The sequence below is a fragment of the Triticum aestivum genome, chromosome 6B, assembly GCF_018294505.1.
Source record: "Triticum aestivum cultivar Chinese Spring chromosome 6B, IWGSC CS RefSeq v2.1, whole genome shotgun sequence".
In the NCBI taxonomy this organism is placed as follows: domain Eukaryota; kingdom Viridiplantae; phylum Streptophyta; class Magnoliopsida; order Poales; family Poaceae; genus Triticum; species Triticum aestivum.
This window is the reverse complement of record NC_057810.1, coordinates 46320205-46333036: the sequence shown is the minus strand read 5'-3', so window position 1 is coordinate 46333036 and position 12832 is coordinate 46320205. Positions and strand designations below refer to the sequence as shown.

Here is a 12832-nt window from a genome sequence, read left to right as displayed (position 1 = left end):
AATTTTATGCATGGATCTTAATGTAAGATTTCATGGATATAGCATCGTGTGAGACTTAGCAAGACTGAAAAAATTGACACTTAGTACTATAATGGAATTACTCTAATGGAAACCAAGCTTGGTATGTTACGCAACACACGTCGGCAAGCCAATCACCACAAATCTAGCATTTTTCGTCGAATGTTCTTTTCTTTTCTTTTTGCGTGTGTCCTCAAATGAGTATTTGCGACGAAACTGAGAGACCATAAATATGAAGTGTGTCCTATTTTTAATTCGGAATTGCTAAACGCTAGTCGACTAACACTTAACCAAGTCACAGTCGATGTTCTCGCCGTGTGATCTTACGTGGAGATCCGTGCAAAATTTTCTTTTAGGTTTTTTCCTTCAATATTTTTATATGTTATGTTACTTGGCTACCCCAACTTATGGGTTTCACCTCTAGCCTACCCCAACTTGTTTGGGACTAAAGGCTTTGTTGTTGTTGTTGTTGTTGTTGTCACTTGGCTAACTCTCAGCCGACTGAAATCTAGCCACACCCTTTCTAATTGTAATCAAGCCTACTCTTTTCTTCAATATTTTTCATAATCATGTATAGAGGATAATTTTCTTCGATGCATATACATATGATTCTAAAGAAAAAAAATCTCTTTTCCTTTTGAGACACATTGATTATAACATAGACGCACACACTTACATTGCCACATAATGTCTACTGAAGAAGACCGGATCTGAGTTGCGGAACTTTAAGATTGACGAAGTCATCATCGACACCACGTTATCAATGGTAACTGAAAAAAAAAACTGCATTAATAAGGCACCAAAACATTAGTCCTGAGGTCTGAAGTCTGATATATGGTGGCTTGAGGTACCACCATCCTCTTAAGCATTCAATTATTGGTTGGTTCTTAAATATATGTAGCTTTATTCAAACATGAGAACCACTATAGATACAACGTTTCCTCTCCCCTCCTCTTACACGTTTGTCTTCTCCTCCACCCTGCTTCTTGCACACCCCCCCACCCTCCCCCCACAAATATCTTTCTGAACTCCCACATGATTAAGAAACTACAGAGTAACTCCTAAAACCAAGAATTGCAGTTAAATCTCTGAGATACACCACCATGAAATAATTTTTGGAAGACAGAATTCTCCCAAGGCTTCAAGAAAGAAATTGTACTTAAGACTCAAGCGTGACGCTGCAACTCGTACACCTGCACAAACTCGATTACCGATAAAGGTTCTAGAGAGCCACTTGATTCACCCATCCTAAAAGATGTGAAGCCATGAGCGATGAACGAACTTGGCCCGGGTGTGACCCAGCCCCTATATGTGCATGTTGTCGAGCCACAAGATATTCACCGTAGCGTTAAGGAAAGACTCCAGCTCCACGAAAATAAGCCAACAAAAGCACCAAAACAAATTATCAAAAACTCAACATATCCAAAAGATCAGTCATGCGCGGACAAAAAATACTCTGCAAGAACAATTGCAATGGACTTGCGGAGGAAACATAGCTCTCGCTCCATGGATTCACTCGATAAATCATTACCACAAAGGCAGAGGAACCATATGACATTTATTTTCATTGACACCTCAGCGGCCACCAATATGTTGTCGTTGAAGACCACAAACCTCATCCTAAAAAGACTCTTGAGACATACGAGCACCTGAGATCCCGCTACCTCACACCTCAAGAAAATCTTGAAGGGAGTCCATGATCCTACGATAAAACATCCCTGAGGTCATCAAACACCGTGAGGGCATAGGGGTGAGCTATGCTTCGCATGAATAAGGCCATAAAGGGGAAGGAGGATTCATTAAATTACTTAAGTATGAAAATATTTTACATTAATAGTAAATAATTTTCCATGTTATATTTTTTGTCACTGTTATCAAAATTTCCATGTGGTAATAGCTTGTTAAGTTGTGATGGCTGCATATTTACATCGATATGAAGGTATCTAATTATAGATATTTCAGCACATTTCGGCACACAATGCACTCTACAATCTTAGAAAAGAATTAGGCGGCAGATTCTGTGGGAAGTTGATTTTGGGAGGATTTTCTAGAATTTTGATTCTGCATAATCCTGTGCACGAAAAAGAACTGGGCCTACATGGAGCTCCAAGGCATATGTGACATATAGTTATGAAGGAATTTGAGAACCGATTGCAATAGGGGGGAGAGGGATTTTGGGTTACAAAAGTGAATGGGCCAATTGGACATCATGATCGTAACACTTCTTTCATTCACCACTCCGCAACTAGGATCTAGAAACAAATATCAATATGACGGTAACAACGACGATGAACTCTATGTGTGGCTCTACAACTGTAATCATTTAAATCTGTGAGGAGCTACCTCATACACCCACTACAATAGTTTAAATCCGTGTACAAGAATAATACATGGTCCTAAATTAATCAGACAGTTACTTATACTGAGGTGATTGTTTCATAATAAACGAGAAGTAATTATTCCTTAGCCGACATTCATAGCCGTCCGATGGAGATCTTTTTCTCTATCCATACTCACGCTCGAGAATCTTTTTTTTTGAAACGGGGGCAAAGATTGCTTCATCTATTAATTAAGCAGAAGAGAATTACCCAGTTAATTATGGATAACCGGGCAAAAACCGGAACAACAAGGGCCAAGCCTACCCCAAAGACTAACACAAAGGGCAAAGCCCACCCATGAACAACATCGATGACAACCACGTCGCCCACACGACACAAGGTCCATGCTGAAAGAACATGCGGTGCCTCCATGTTTGGTTTTGGTAATTGATGACAATCTCTATGGACTAATGGTTGTCTTGAGTTGTATTTGAAGGATTTGTCCATAGGCTTTTCTTGAAGTCCATGTGTTGGTTTCAAGGAGTTTTTGAGTTGACCAAGGTGCTATTAAGGAATTATCCAAAGATTGATCATGCGAGTGTTGAGCTTATTGCAAGCATGTCTTGAAGAAGAAGGTTGTGTGATCATTCATGTTTACCTTCAAGACATCATCCAAATGAAGAGAGTTGCAAAGATTCAAGGTTGATCAAGACTAAGTCAATAGTGAATCAAGTTGATCAACTCACAAAGCATAGAAGATGTACCGAGAGGGATCAAGTGATCCCATGGTATGGTAAGCATTGTCCATTACACTTTATGTACTAACCCATGGTCTATGTGAGAGTTGTATGTGGGGTTAGGTACGTATCCATGGGCTTGCGTCAAGAGGAAGATATCATACAACCCATGAAAAGGATGACATCAAGTGGTGATCGTCATCAAGATTGCCGTGTACAAGTTCAAGTGGAGCATCACGAAGAGATCAAGTGCTTGAATCTTGCCATCCATTGTGGTGTCAATGGACTTGTGAAGATGTGCCGAAGAGTGGCTCACCCATAGTGAACTATGGGGGAGCAATCATCTAGTCTTCATCGAGCCAACGCAATCAAGAAAGGTGGTCCAACTTGAGGGAGTCAAGATCGTCTTCATCTAGCTCAAGTGGACCATGTGCAAGGCAAAGGTTTTCCCTTGATAGGTTTTCTATTTTACCGGTCTTGTGGTGGTAGTTGGGAGACCAAGTTATAGGATCGTTTGTCGTACTATCAAGGGGGGCTCTCAAGTTGGTAGCTTGATCGTATCGTTAGTAGAGAGCTCAAACCATTGCATCCTTGCATCATGTTTCTTGGTTCTTGTTTGGTTATCTTTGTGAGTCTTAGAGATTATGGTCATCTTGATGACAAGCTTGAGTTCATCGAAAAGGAGTTCGCATGCGTCTTCTATGATGTTTTCGGTGTTGGAGGTTTTACCGGTCTTATCCGATGAAGGGTTCTCACCATTTTCTTATGGGACTTTTCTCATTTGCTTATTCTTGATATTTCTATCAATATTGTGTTAGCCCATGTAGTTAGCTTTCCAACAAACTTGGTTTCGTTGAATTCGGAGTCCGTTTGCAAAAGTTGTGGTTGTTTTGGTAAAGGCTGCAGCGGTACTACCGCGACTGGAGCTGATGTAATTTTTTACTACCGCTCCAGAGCAGTACTACCGCGGCTCCTGAGCGGTAGTACCGCTCCAGAGCAGTACTACCGCGGCTCCTAAGAGGTAGTACCGCTCCGGACCAAAATCTTGTGTTTTGCTCAGCGGAAGTAGGCGCAGAAGTATTTTTTAGTACCGCTCGCAAGCAGTAGTACCGCTACCATTTGCGGTAGTACCGTGAGGTCGAGCGGTAGTACCGTGAGGACGAGCGGTACTACCGCTCTGAAGGTTCTTTTGGCCTTTTTGCCTCCTCGCTGTTGTGTTTCGAAGGGGTACTACCTCCCTAGCGGTAGTACCGCTCCTTGGAGCGGTAGTACCGCTCTATGCGGGCTGTGAGCATAACGGTTGGATTCAGGAGCTCCTATAAAAGGGGGTCTTCTTCCCCATTCAACCTTATCCTTTGAGCTCGTGTTCTTCCCCCATTGTTGACCTTCTTCGAGCTTGCTAACTCTCAATCCCTCCATAGATTCTTGTTAGTTTTTGAGGGGAAAGAGAGAGGAGATCTAGATCCATGTTTCCACCAATCACTTTCTCCTCTAAGTGAGGGGAACCCCTTGGATCTAGGTCTTGGAGTTCTTCGTGTTCTTCTTTCGTTCTTCCTCTCATTTTCCTCCCTAGCATTAGTTGCTTTGGTGGGATTTGGGAGAGAAGGACTTGGGCACTCCGTGTGCCCTTGCCATTGCATTTCGTGCATCGGTTTGAGTTCTCCACGGTGATACGTGGAAGTGAAGTTTGAGAAGCTTGTTACTCTTGGGTGTTTGGGCACCCTAGAGCTTGTTCCTCTTGGGTGCCTTGGTGCCCTAGATGGTTGGTGGTGTTCGGAGCTCAATCATTGTGGTGTAAAGCTCCGGGCAAGCGTCGGGGTCTCCAATTAGGTTGTGGAGATCGCCCCGAGCAATTTGACGGGTACCGGTGACCGTCCCCAAGGGTTGCCAAAGTGCACGGGTTCGGTGACCGCCCCCAAGGGTCGCCATTTGTACGGGTTCGGTGACCTCCCTCAAGGGTCCCTTAGTGGAATCACGGCATCTTGCATTGTGCGAGAGCGTGAGAAGGTTACGGTGGCCCTAGTGGCTTCTTGGGGAGCATTGTGCCTCCACACCGCTCCAAATGGAGATTAGCATCCGCAAGGGTGTGAACTTCGGGATACATCGTCGTCTCCGCATGCCTCGGTTACCTCTTACCCGAGCCCCTTTACTTATGCACTTTACTTTGTGATAGCCATATTGTTCTTTGTCATATATCTTGCTATCACATAGTTGCTTATCTTGCTTAGCATAAGTTGTTGGTGCACATAGGTGAGCCTAGTTGTTGTAGGTTTTGTGCTTGACAAATTAACCGCTAGCTTTATTCCGCATTTGTTCAAGCCTAAACCGTAATTATTTTAAAGCGCCTATTCACCCCCCCCCCCCTCTAGGCGACATCCTCGATCTTTCACATGCCCTCAAAGCTGCAAATCTCCCGAGGCTGCTGCCTCGACATCCACTGCTCCGTTGCACCCTGCGCACTCAACCAACACCGCCTTCCGGGGCCGCCGCCCCGACATGCCACCGCTCGCCCTCGAGCAGCAACGCCGCACGATACAGCAGCCCGCAGCCCACACTGCTCAGGACAACCGCACGCAGACCATGAACATCGCACCACATCCGGGGCCGCCGTCCCAACATGTCACCGCTCACCCTCGAGCGGCAACGCCGCACGATACAGCAGTCTGCAGTCCGCACTGCTCAGGACAACCGCACGCAGACCGCGAATGCCGCACCACATCCAGGGCCGCCTCCTTGATATGTCATCCAACCGCCCCCGCTGGGACGCGTCGACCGAGCCGACAACCTTGCCGCCCATGCAGCTCAAGGTCCTCACCCAAGCCATGCCGACAAACAGCCCTACCTCCTGGGGCCACCGCCGCACCGCTGCCCGAAGCCGTCGCCTTGGCTCTCAACTGAAGATCCAGGAGCCGCCGCCCCAGCATACACCGCCCATGAAAACGCTCGAGAATGATCAATTGGCCAAGAATCTAAACTATCATATGAGAACTCGATTCAAACATGTCCTTTTTTCTTGAATACGCATGAGTATGCGTTTCTTATATTGATAGAAGAGAGGGAATAGAATCTGATCCACCTCATGGTTCTGCCGATCTCTCATATACTAATTATTATAATATTTACTCCCTCTGTTCCTAAATGTAAGCATTTTTAGAGATTCCAATACGGACTACATAGAGAGCAAAATGAGTGAATTTACACTCTAAAACATGTCTATATACATATGTAGTCTATATTGAACTCTCTAAAAGGACTTATATTTAGAAATGTAGGGAGTATTGAAAACAACATAGCATGATTAATAATTAGCATTATGATACCATGAAGTTGACAGTTTTCATTCTTTTTGTTTAGGTACACATTATTGTTTATTTAGGAACACATATTTTTAGAATATTTTTTAAGCTACCCCCGCCGATCGTAAAATAGTGTCACAGCTTTTAACTAAGCTTACTTGTACACATTCTTCTTTTATTTAGGAACACATTTTTTAGAATAGTTTTTTAAGCAAATGATACTTTATTTTTTGAGGAAACTAGTTTATTTATTTAGGTAAACAAAAAGCGCTAGGACTATATCTCGCTCAACGCGAGTCAGAAGATAGTCTCCTGAAGCATTCTGTTTCCCCACTTATTAGCGGACCAGCCCATTTCCAACGATCGTTCCCGCACACTCGTTCGTGCTCTTTTTCCTTTTTCGTTTTTCTTCCTGGTTTTTTTTCATTTCTTCACGAATTTCTTGGGTTTTTTTTCTTTCACTGTTTCCTTCGTTTTATTCTGGTTTTTCCTTTGCTTTTCTTTGATTTTTCGTCTGTTCCTTTTTCCATTTTTATTGGCTTTTTATTTTCTTTATTTTTGTTTCTTTTTTCATAATTTTTTTATTTTTATATTCTTCTGTTTTGTTTGATTTTTTTAATTAGGTTTTCTTTGCTTTCTGATGGGTTTTCATGGTTTTCTTCAGGGTTTTTTTTAGTTTCTTCGGTTTTCACCTCTTTTGTTCATATTTTTGTACAACCCATGTTCACATTTTTCATACACATTTTTACATTTTATGTATACATCTGGAAAAAATCTATACATTTTAAATATTTCCAAAATATTTGTTTCATTACTACATTTGTATACACATTGTACATTTCTGGTATATATCAGGAACATTTTAAATATATGTTAAACATTTTTTTAAATATATTATTACATTTTTATGCAGCATAAATATTTTCTATAATATATTTTTTATGTTAACATTCATGTTCTATATTTTTCGTATACACAATGAACATTTTTTTTGTAAAGTTTTTAAAATTTTAAAATAGTTGCCTAACATTTTTCCAAATATTTGTGGTTGATGACTAATTTTTTCATACACATGGTATATTCTTGGTATATATCTGAAACATAATTTTTATACACGGTTAAACATTTTGAAAAATATGATTACATTTTTTTATAAATATTTCGCAACTTTTAAATTTACTTTTTATATTTAGTTATTTAATATATGTTCTACATTTTTTGTATACATCATAAAATTTTTGTATACATGTTTAAAAAATAATAAATAGATGATTAATATTTTATTGTATATTTGATTCAATTTTAAGTACATGGTCAATTTTTTCATAATTTGTATTTTTTGTATACATTTTTCGTATGCATGAGAAACATATTTTCTTTGCACATGTAACATTTTACAAATGCTACATTAAAAAATTTCAAAATAAAATCTGTAGTGTGTATATTGTACTCCCTCCGTCCCAAAATAAGTGTCTTGAGCATAGTACAAATTTGTACTAGAGCTAATACAAAGTGGAGACACTTATTTTGAGACGGAGGGAGTAATACATATCTTTATAATATTTGGATGTATAAATAAAAGTAAAAAATAATGGAAAAAATGGAAAAAAAAAAGACATGTAAGAAAACAGAAAAAAAATATAACGAGGTGGTTGCCTCACAGTCTCGGGCTCCATGGGGCAATTTCGTGTCAAGCGAGACATAGGCATTCCCAACACAAACAGCAAAGTGCCTTAAAAAAAGGCAGCAAAGTTGGCTCCATTTTCCCCCGTACACGATTCTAAAGAAGGGAAAACTCTCATCTCAAAAAAAGGATAATTTTTTTGTCTTTTCATACACCAACCTAGTCGCCTGGCCTGTCACCCCATTTCTTTTATGGGCAACCCCTAAAACAAATTCTTTTCTGGGCCGCGCCGCTCATTTCTATTCCTAGCTTCGATTGCATGGGTCGAGAAATTTATTGCTACCACACACTACGTTAACGAACGAAAAGTAAAAGCAACCTTCTTCTCTTCTTCCAGGAGCCATGGGCAAAATTCTAACGTTCATACTTATTGGGGTCCTTTTTTAAGCTAATAGGTTATTTATTTAGGTACACAAAAGGAAGGAAAGGAGACTCCATTTTTCCCCCATGCATGATTCTAAAGAAGGAAAAACTGTCCTCATGGGCCAACCAGTTTCTTTTCGAGCACTTTTCTGGTTGTTTCTATTCTTTTATCCTTATCACACACCACCCTCAAAAAAGATTCTGAAAAAGAAACCAGCCTAAAAAAACACGTTAACGAACGGAAAAAAAAACGCTCTTCTTCTCCCCCTCCTCTTTTCGGTAGCCATGGGTGCTCTGCTCTGCTCTGCTCGAACCCACCCCAGATCGGAGCCACGCTTGCTGGCGATCAGGATCCTCCAATGCCCCAATAATTCCTCCAAAGATCACCATTTACTGTTCTACTGCTAATTAATAGGAAACCTAGAAGTAGTAAATTATCTGCTCTTGGTGCAGGTAAATTCTATGTGCAGCGTGACTACATGTTCCGTGTCAGTTGAAAGAGAAGGACTAATCTTCTGATGACAATGGTTCACCAAAGTTGAAACTAAACTAAAAATGTCAGCCATGCCATATATTCTGTTTGCCGCTGGGATCATGATATTCACAAGTGTGTGGGTCTATTCCTTTTGTAACATTTCTGTGTGTTGTCTACATCTTTCTCATCCATGCAAGGCTTATGTGGCAATCCTATAAACTGAAGATCGAAGTCAAGAGCCATGTGCCAATGAATGAATGAATTTTAGTGTGCTAAATGTTGTGCGAATTGCCTTTGAATATCTTTGTTCGCAGCAGCCCCCTGTTAACAATCTTTGCTGCGCCAGCAGACGCCATAAAGCCCCAACTTGCTCTATCTGTGGCACCTTCACAGCCCTCCTTCGGCATCAAAGTGACAGATCCCAGCAATTTTCTTTTGGATTCGAGTGATCTTTCAAGAGTTTTATCAATGGTGTATATTTTCACTGATCCATCTCAAAAGAATGTGGTATGAAACAGTAGAATAGATAGCATTTTGCTGCTTATGTTAGCATGGAGAATGGATATACATGTTTTCAAGCTCTACAAAATCCTTCATGCCAACTGACATATAAATTTTGGCAGATTCAAACTTCCGAGCTGTATGAAATCTATAAACATGTTCCTATTTTCACATATGCCAGCACTGAATAGCAGAGATATATGGTGAGGCTAATTCATGTCAACTCAATTATTTTACTTCTAACAGTCAAAAACAGTAATAAATGATGAGACCAATTCTTTAATGACCATGCTTTGGTCCTAAATAGGTTACCTTCCCAAGATCAAAAAATTTCCCACCGCAAGTAAAATGAAAATCAGCTCAAAGATGATCAATCTTAGGAGGACAGGGGAAAGAAAAATCAAAAGGCATAGAAAGCACACAATAGATTCATATATTTGTCTAAGCATAATCGATTCATATTTTTTCTAAGCATAACCTACACATAAATAACTGAACTGCAAATTTAGCACTAAACCCGCTGCAACGTTGCAACATCATCAGAGCATGATTTTGCAATTCCCAGTCCGTTATTGCACCACCAGAGCATTGCTATCCTATTCCCACTCCACCGTCGCTGGTGGCTTTGATGTTACGTCCAGGACAACACGGTTGACGCCTCGCACGTTATTGCAGATCTTCTTCACCACATCAACCAGGAACGGGCGCTCAAAATCATACCTGGCAGGATTTTAAAAGAAAAGGGACACGGCTGTCAAAATGTGCAAGATAGTGTGACAAACTCCAAAAAATAAAGAGAAAGACTAGATTTTTACCACATCATAGAAACATAGGTACGCTTGCTAACAAAGTGAGAGGAAAGATAACACATTTCTATACACAACAATACGCAAAGCGCTAAAAAAATCCTATTACCAAGACCAATTGTAAAGGCAATGAAACGCAGGTGTATGAATGCTGAATTGTCAGATTCAAACTACTAGCATTCACAAACTAATCTAGCAGAAACACTGGTCTAAAAGGCAAACAGAACAATATTTTCGGCAGACTTATTATCTGTACAACTGCAATAAAATGTCGCCATGTAGTGCAAGGGCCTTATGAAACCATTAGAGCACTATTGCATCATAGAGTTGCAAAGGGGTGACTATGATAGAGCTGTAGGTTCAATGCCGCATACCAATTTGCAGTCATGCCATCCTCACTGGTAATTGCCCTTAGAGCAACCACATGGGAGTGAGTTCTCTGGTCACCCTGGACCCCAACTGTTTGAACAGGCAAAAACACAGCAAAAGCTTGCCAAATTTCATCATAGAGGCCTGCATCTTTAATGGCTTGAATAAATATCTCGTCCACCTGAAGACACAACAGAGCAGTTCCCAATTAACACCGTATATTAAAGATGATTTAGAAACCAATGGTTCAAAAGGATCGAACCTGACGAAGAACGTCCAAAGCATTGCCTGCTGTAACATCACCTATGACACGTACAGCAAGACCAGGCCCAGGAAATGGGTGTCGCTTTAAGAATGACTCCGGGACATTTAGGATACTTCCCAGCTTCCGAACCTTTTGCAGGACAAAAATTCAACAAACAAATAAGTAACAAGAATATTTTTCTTCAAAATCAAACAGGAATAATTTCCCAGTATGAGGTATCTTTCAGTATAGAATGTCAGATCAATAATACATATATGAAGTACATAGATGTATATATGGAGATCAAGACCTCATCCTTAAATAGGAGCTTCAGTGGTTCAATGAGCTTCAACTTCATATCTTTAGGAAGACCACCTACATTGTGATGGCTTTTGATAGTGTGGGAATGTGTCCTCCCACTCCCAGGGGGTGGGCATGATTCAATCACATCAGGGTATAATGTTCCTTGAACCAAATATTCAGGTCTTTTCCCTATCTTCTTTTCTAACATGTGAGCAAACTCATCAAATACAGCAATGAATTCCCTGCCAATAATCTTTCTTTTCATCTCTGGGTCCTTAACTCCTTTTAACTCGCTAAGAAATTTCTCTGAGGCATCAATGCATGTGACAGGAAGGTGCAAGTCACTGTTGAAGGTTGACATAACTCGTTCCTGCTCCTTATATCTGCAGATAAGGTCATATGTCAGTTTCGCTGCACACTGATTCCGAAACAGAACATGCTAACGGAACAGTTACCTCAATAGCCCGTTGTCCACAAAAACACAGTGAAGCCTATCCCCTATAGCATTATGAACAAGAGTGGCTGCAACTGTTGAATCAACTCCTCCTGATAACGCACAAATCACATGTTCATCAGGCCCAACCATACTCTTGATGGTCTTAATTTCCTCATCCAGTACATCTTGCATCTTCCAGTCGGCTTTAATCCCACAAACATCAAAAAGAAAGTGGCGCAGTGTTTCCATCCCTTGGGGCGAATGTGTCACCTTGCATAATCAGAAGATTGAAAAGCTTATGGAAACCATGCTAAGGTATAAACAAATTTATGAAGAAGCATGTGTACTTCTGTACAAACTACAGAGTAACCAAATGATATAATATAATAGCATAATAAGAACAAACACAATCTAGTAAACATACAATCAGTAATATGCAAATCCCCCAAAACATAAGCTTCCTATTAGATCATCAGCGCCCTAATCAACCATTGAGTCATTCATTCATTCATTCTGTACCCAAATTAAGGAATTCTACAAACGCAATTGCATTTATTATATCTTGGTTTAAATCCATCTCCATCCTCTATCCAAAATGGCAGAATGAAACAGTAATAAAGCTCTGTTTTCCCAGAACTGCTAAAGGAAGTAAGTAACTGCACAGCTCAGAGTTCCCAATCATTCATCCATTTCGGATACAGGACATGATAAAACAGTAAATGGTAGCTACCTCCGGGTGGTACTGGAGCCCATAGAAGCGCTTCTCCCGGTGCTCGATGGCGGCGATTGCGCCCTGCACGCTGCGCGCCACAACCTCGAACCCCTCGGGCAGCCTGACGACCTCGTCGCCGTGGCTCATCCACACCGACTGCCGCTTCCCGTCCTCCCCGTACAGCGCGGAGGAGGGCGCGGTGACCTCCACCTCCATGTCGCCGTACTCCTGCCTCACGCCGGGCTCGACGGCGCCGCCGAGGGTCTGCACGAGGAGCTGCATCCCGTAGCAGACGCCGAGGACGTGCGCGCCGGCGCCGGCCGCGAAGTCGAGGAAGCCCTCGGGGAAGGAGGGCGCCCCGTCGGCGTGGACCGAGTGGGGCCCGCCGGAGAGCACGACGGCGCGGGGGCGCAGGCCCGCGAGGGAGGAGAGCGGCGCCGTCCCGGAGACGCAGAGCGAGAGGACCCCCAGCTGGCGGACGCGGCGGGTGATGAGGTGGGTGTACTGCGAGCCGAAGTCGAGGATGAGGACCAGGTTCTCGCCGGCGCCGGCGGAGGTCGGGAGGGAGGC

General features: G+C 41.9%; 1 protein-coding gene across 1 annotated transcript; it reads right to left on the bottom strand.

Moving 5' to 3' along the window:
* Positions 1-9786: 9786 nt before the first annotated feature.
* On the bottom strand, positions 9787-12832 carry LOC123135649 (GMP synthase [glutamine-hydrolyzing]; the record flags this gene model as incomplete). Its single annotated transcript, XM_044554822.1, is given in 6 exon segments — positions 9787-10112; positions 10573-10748; positions 10830-10961; positions 11122-11497; positions 11570-11820; positions 12281-12832. Coding segments are annotated over 6 exon segments (1611 nt in total), but the record flags the coding sequence as incomplete, so codon positions are not given.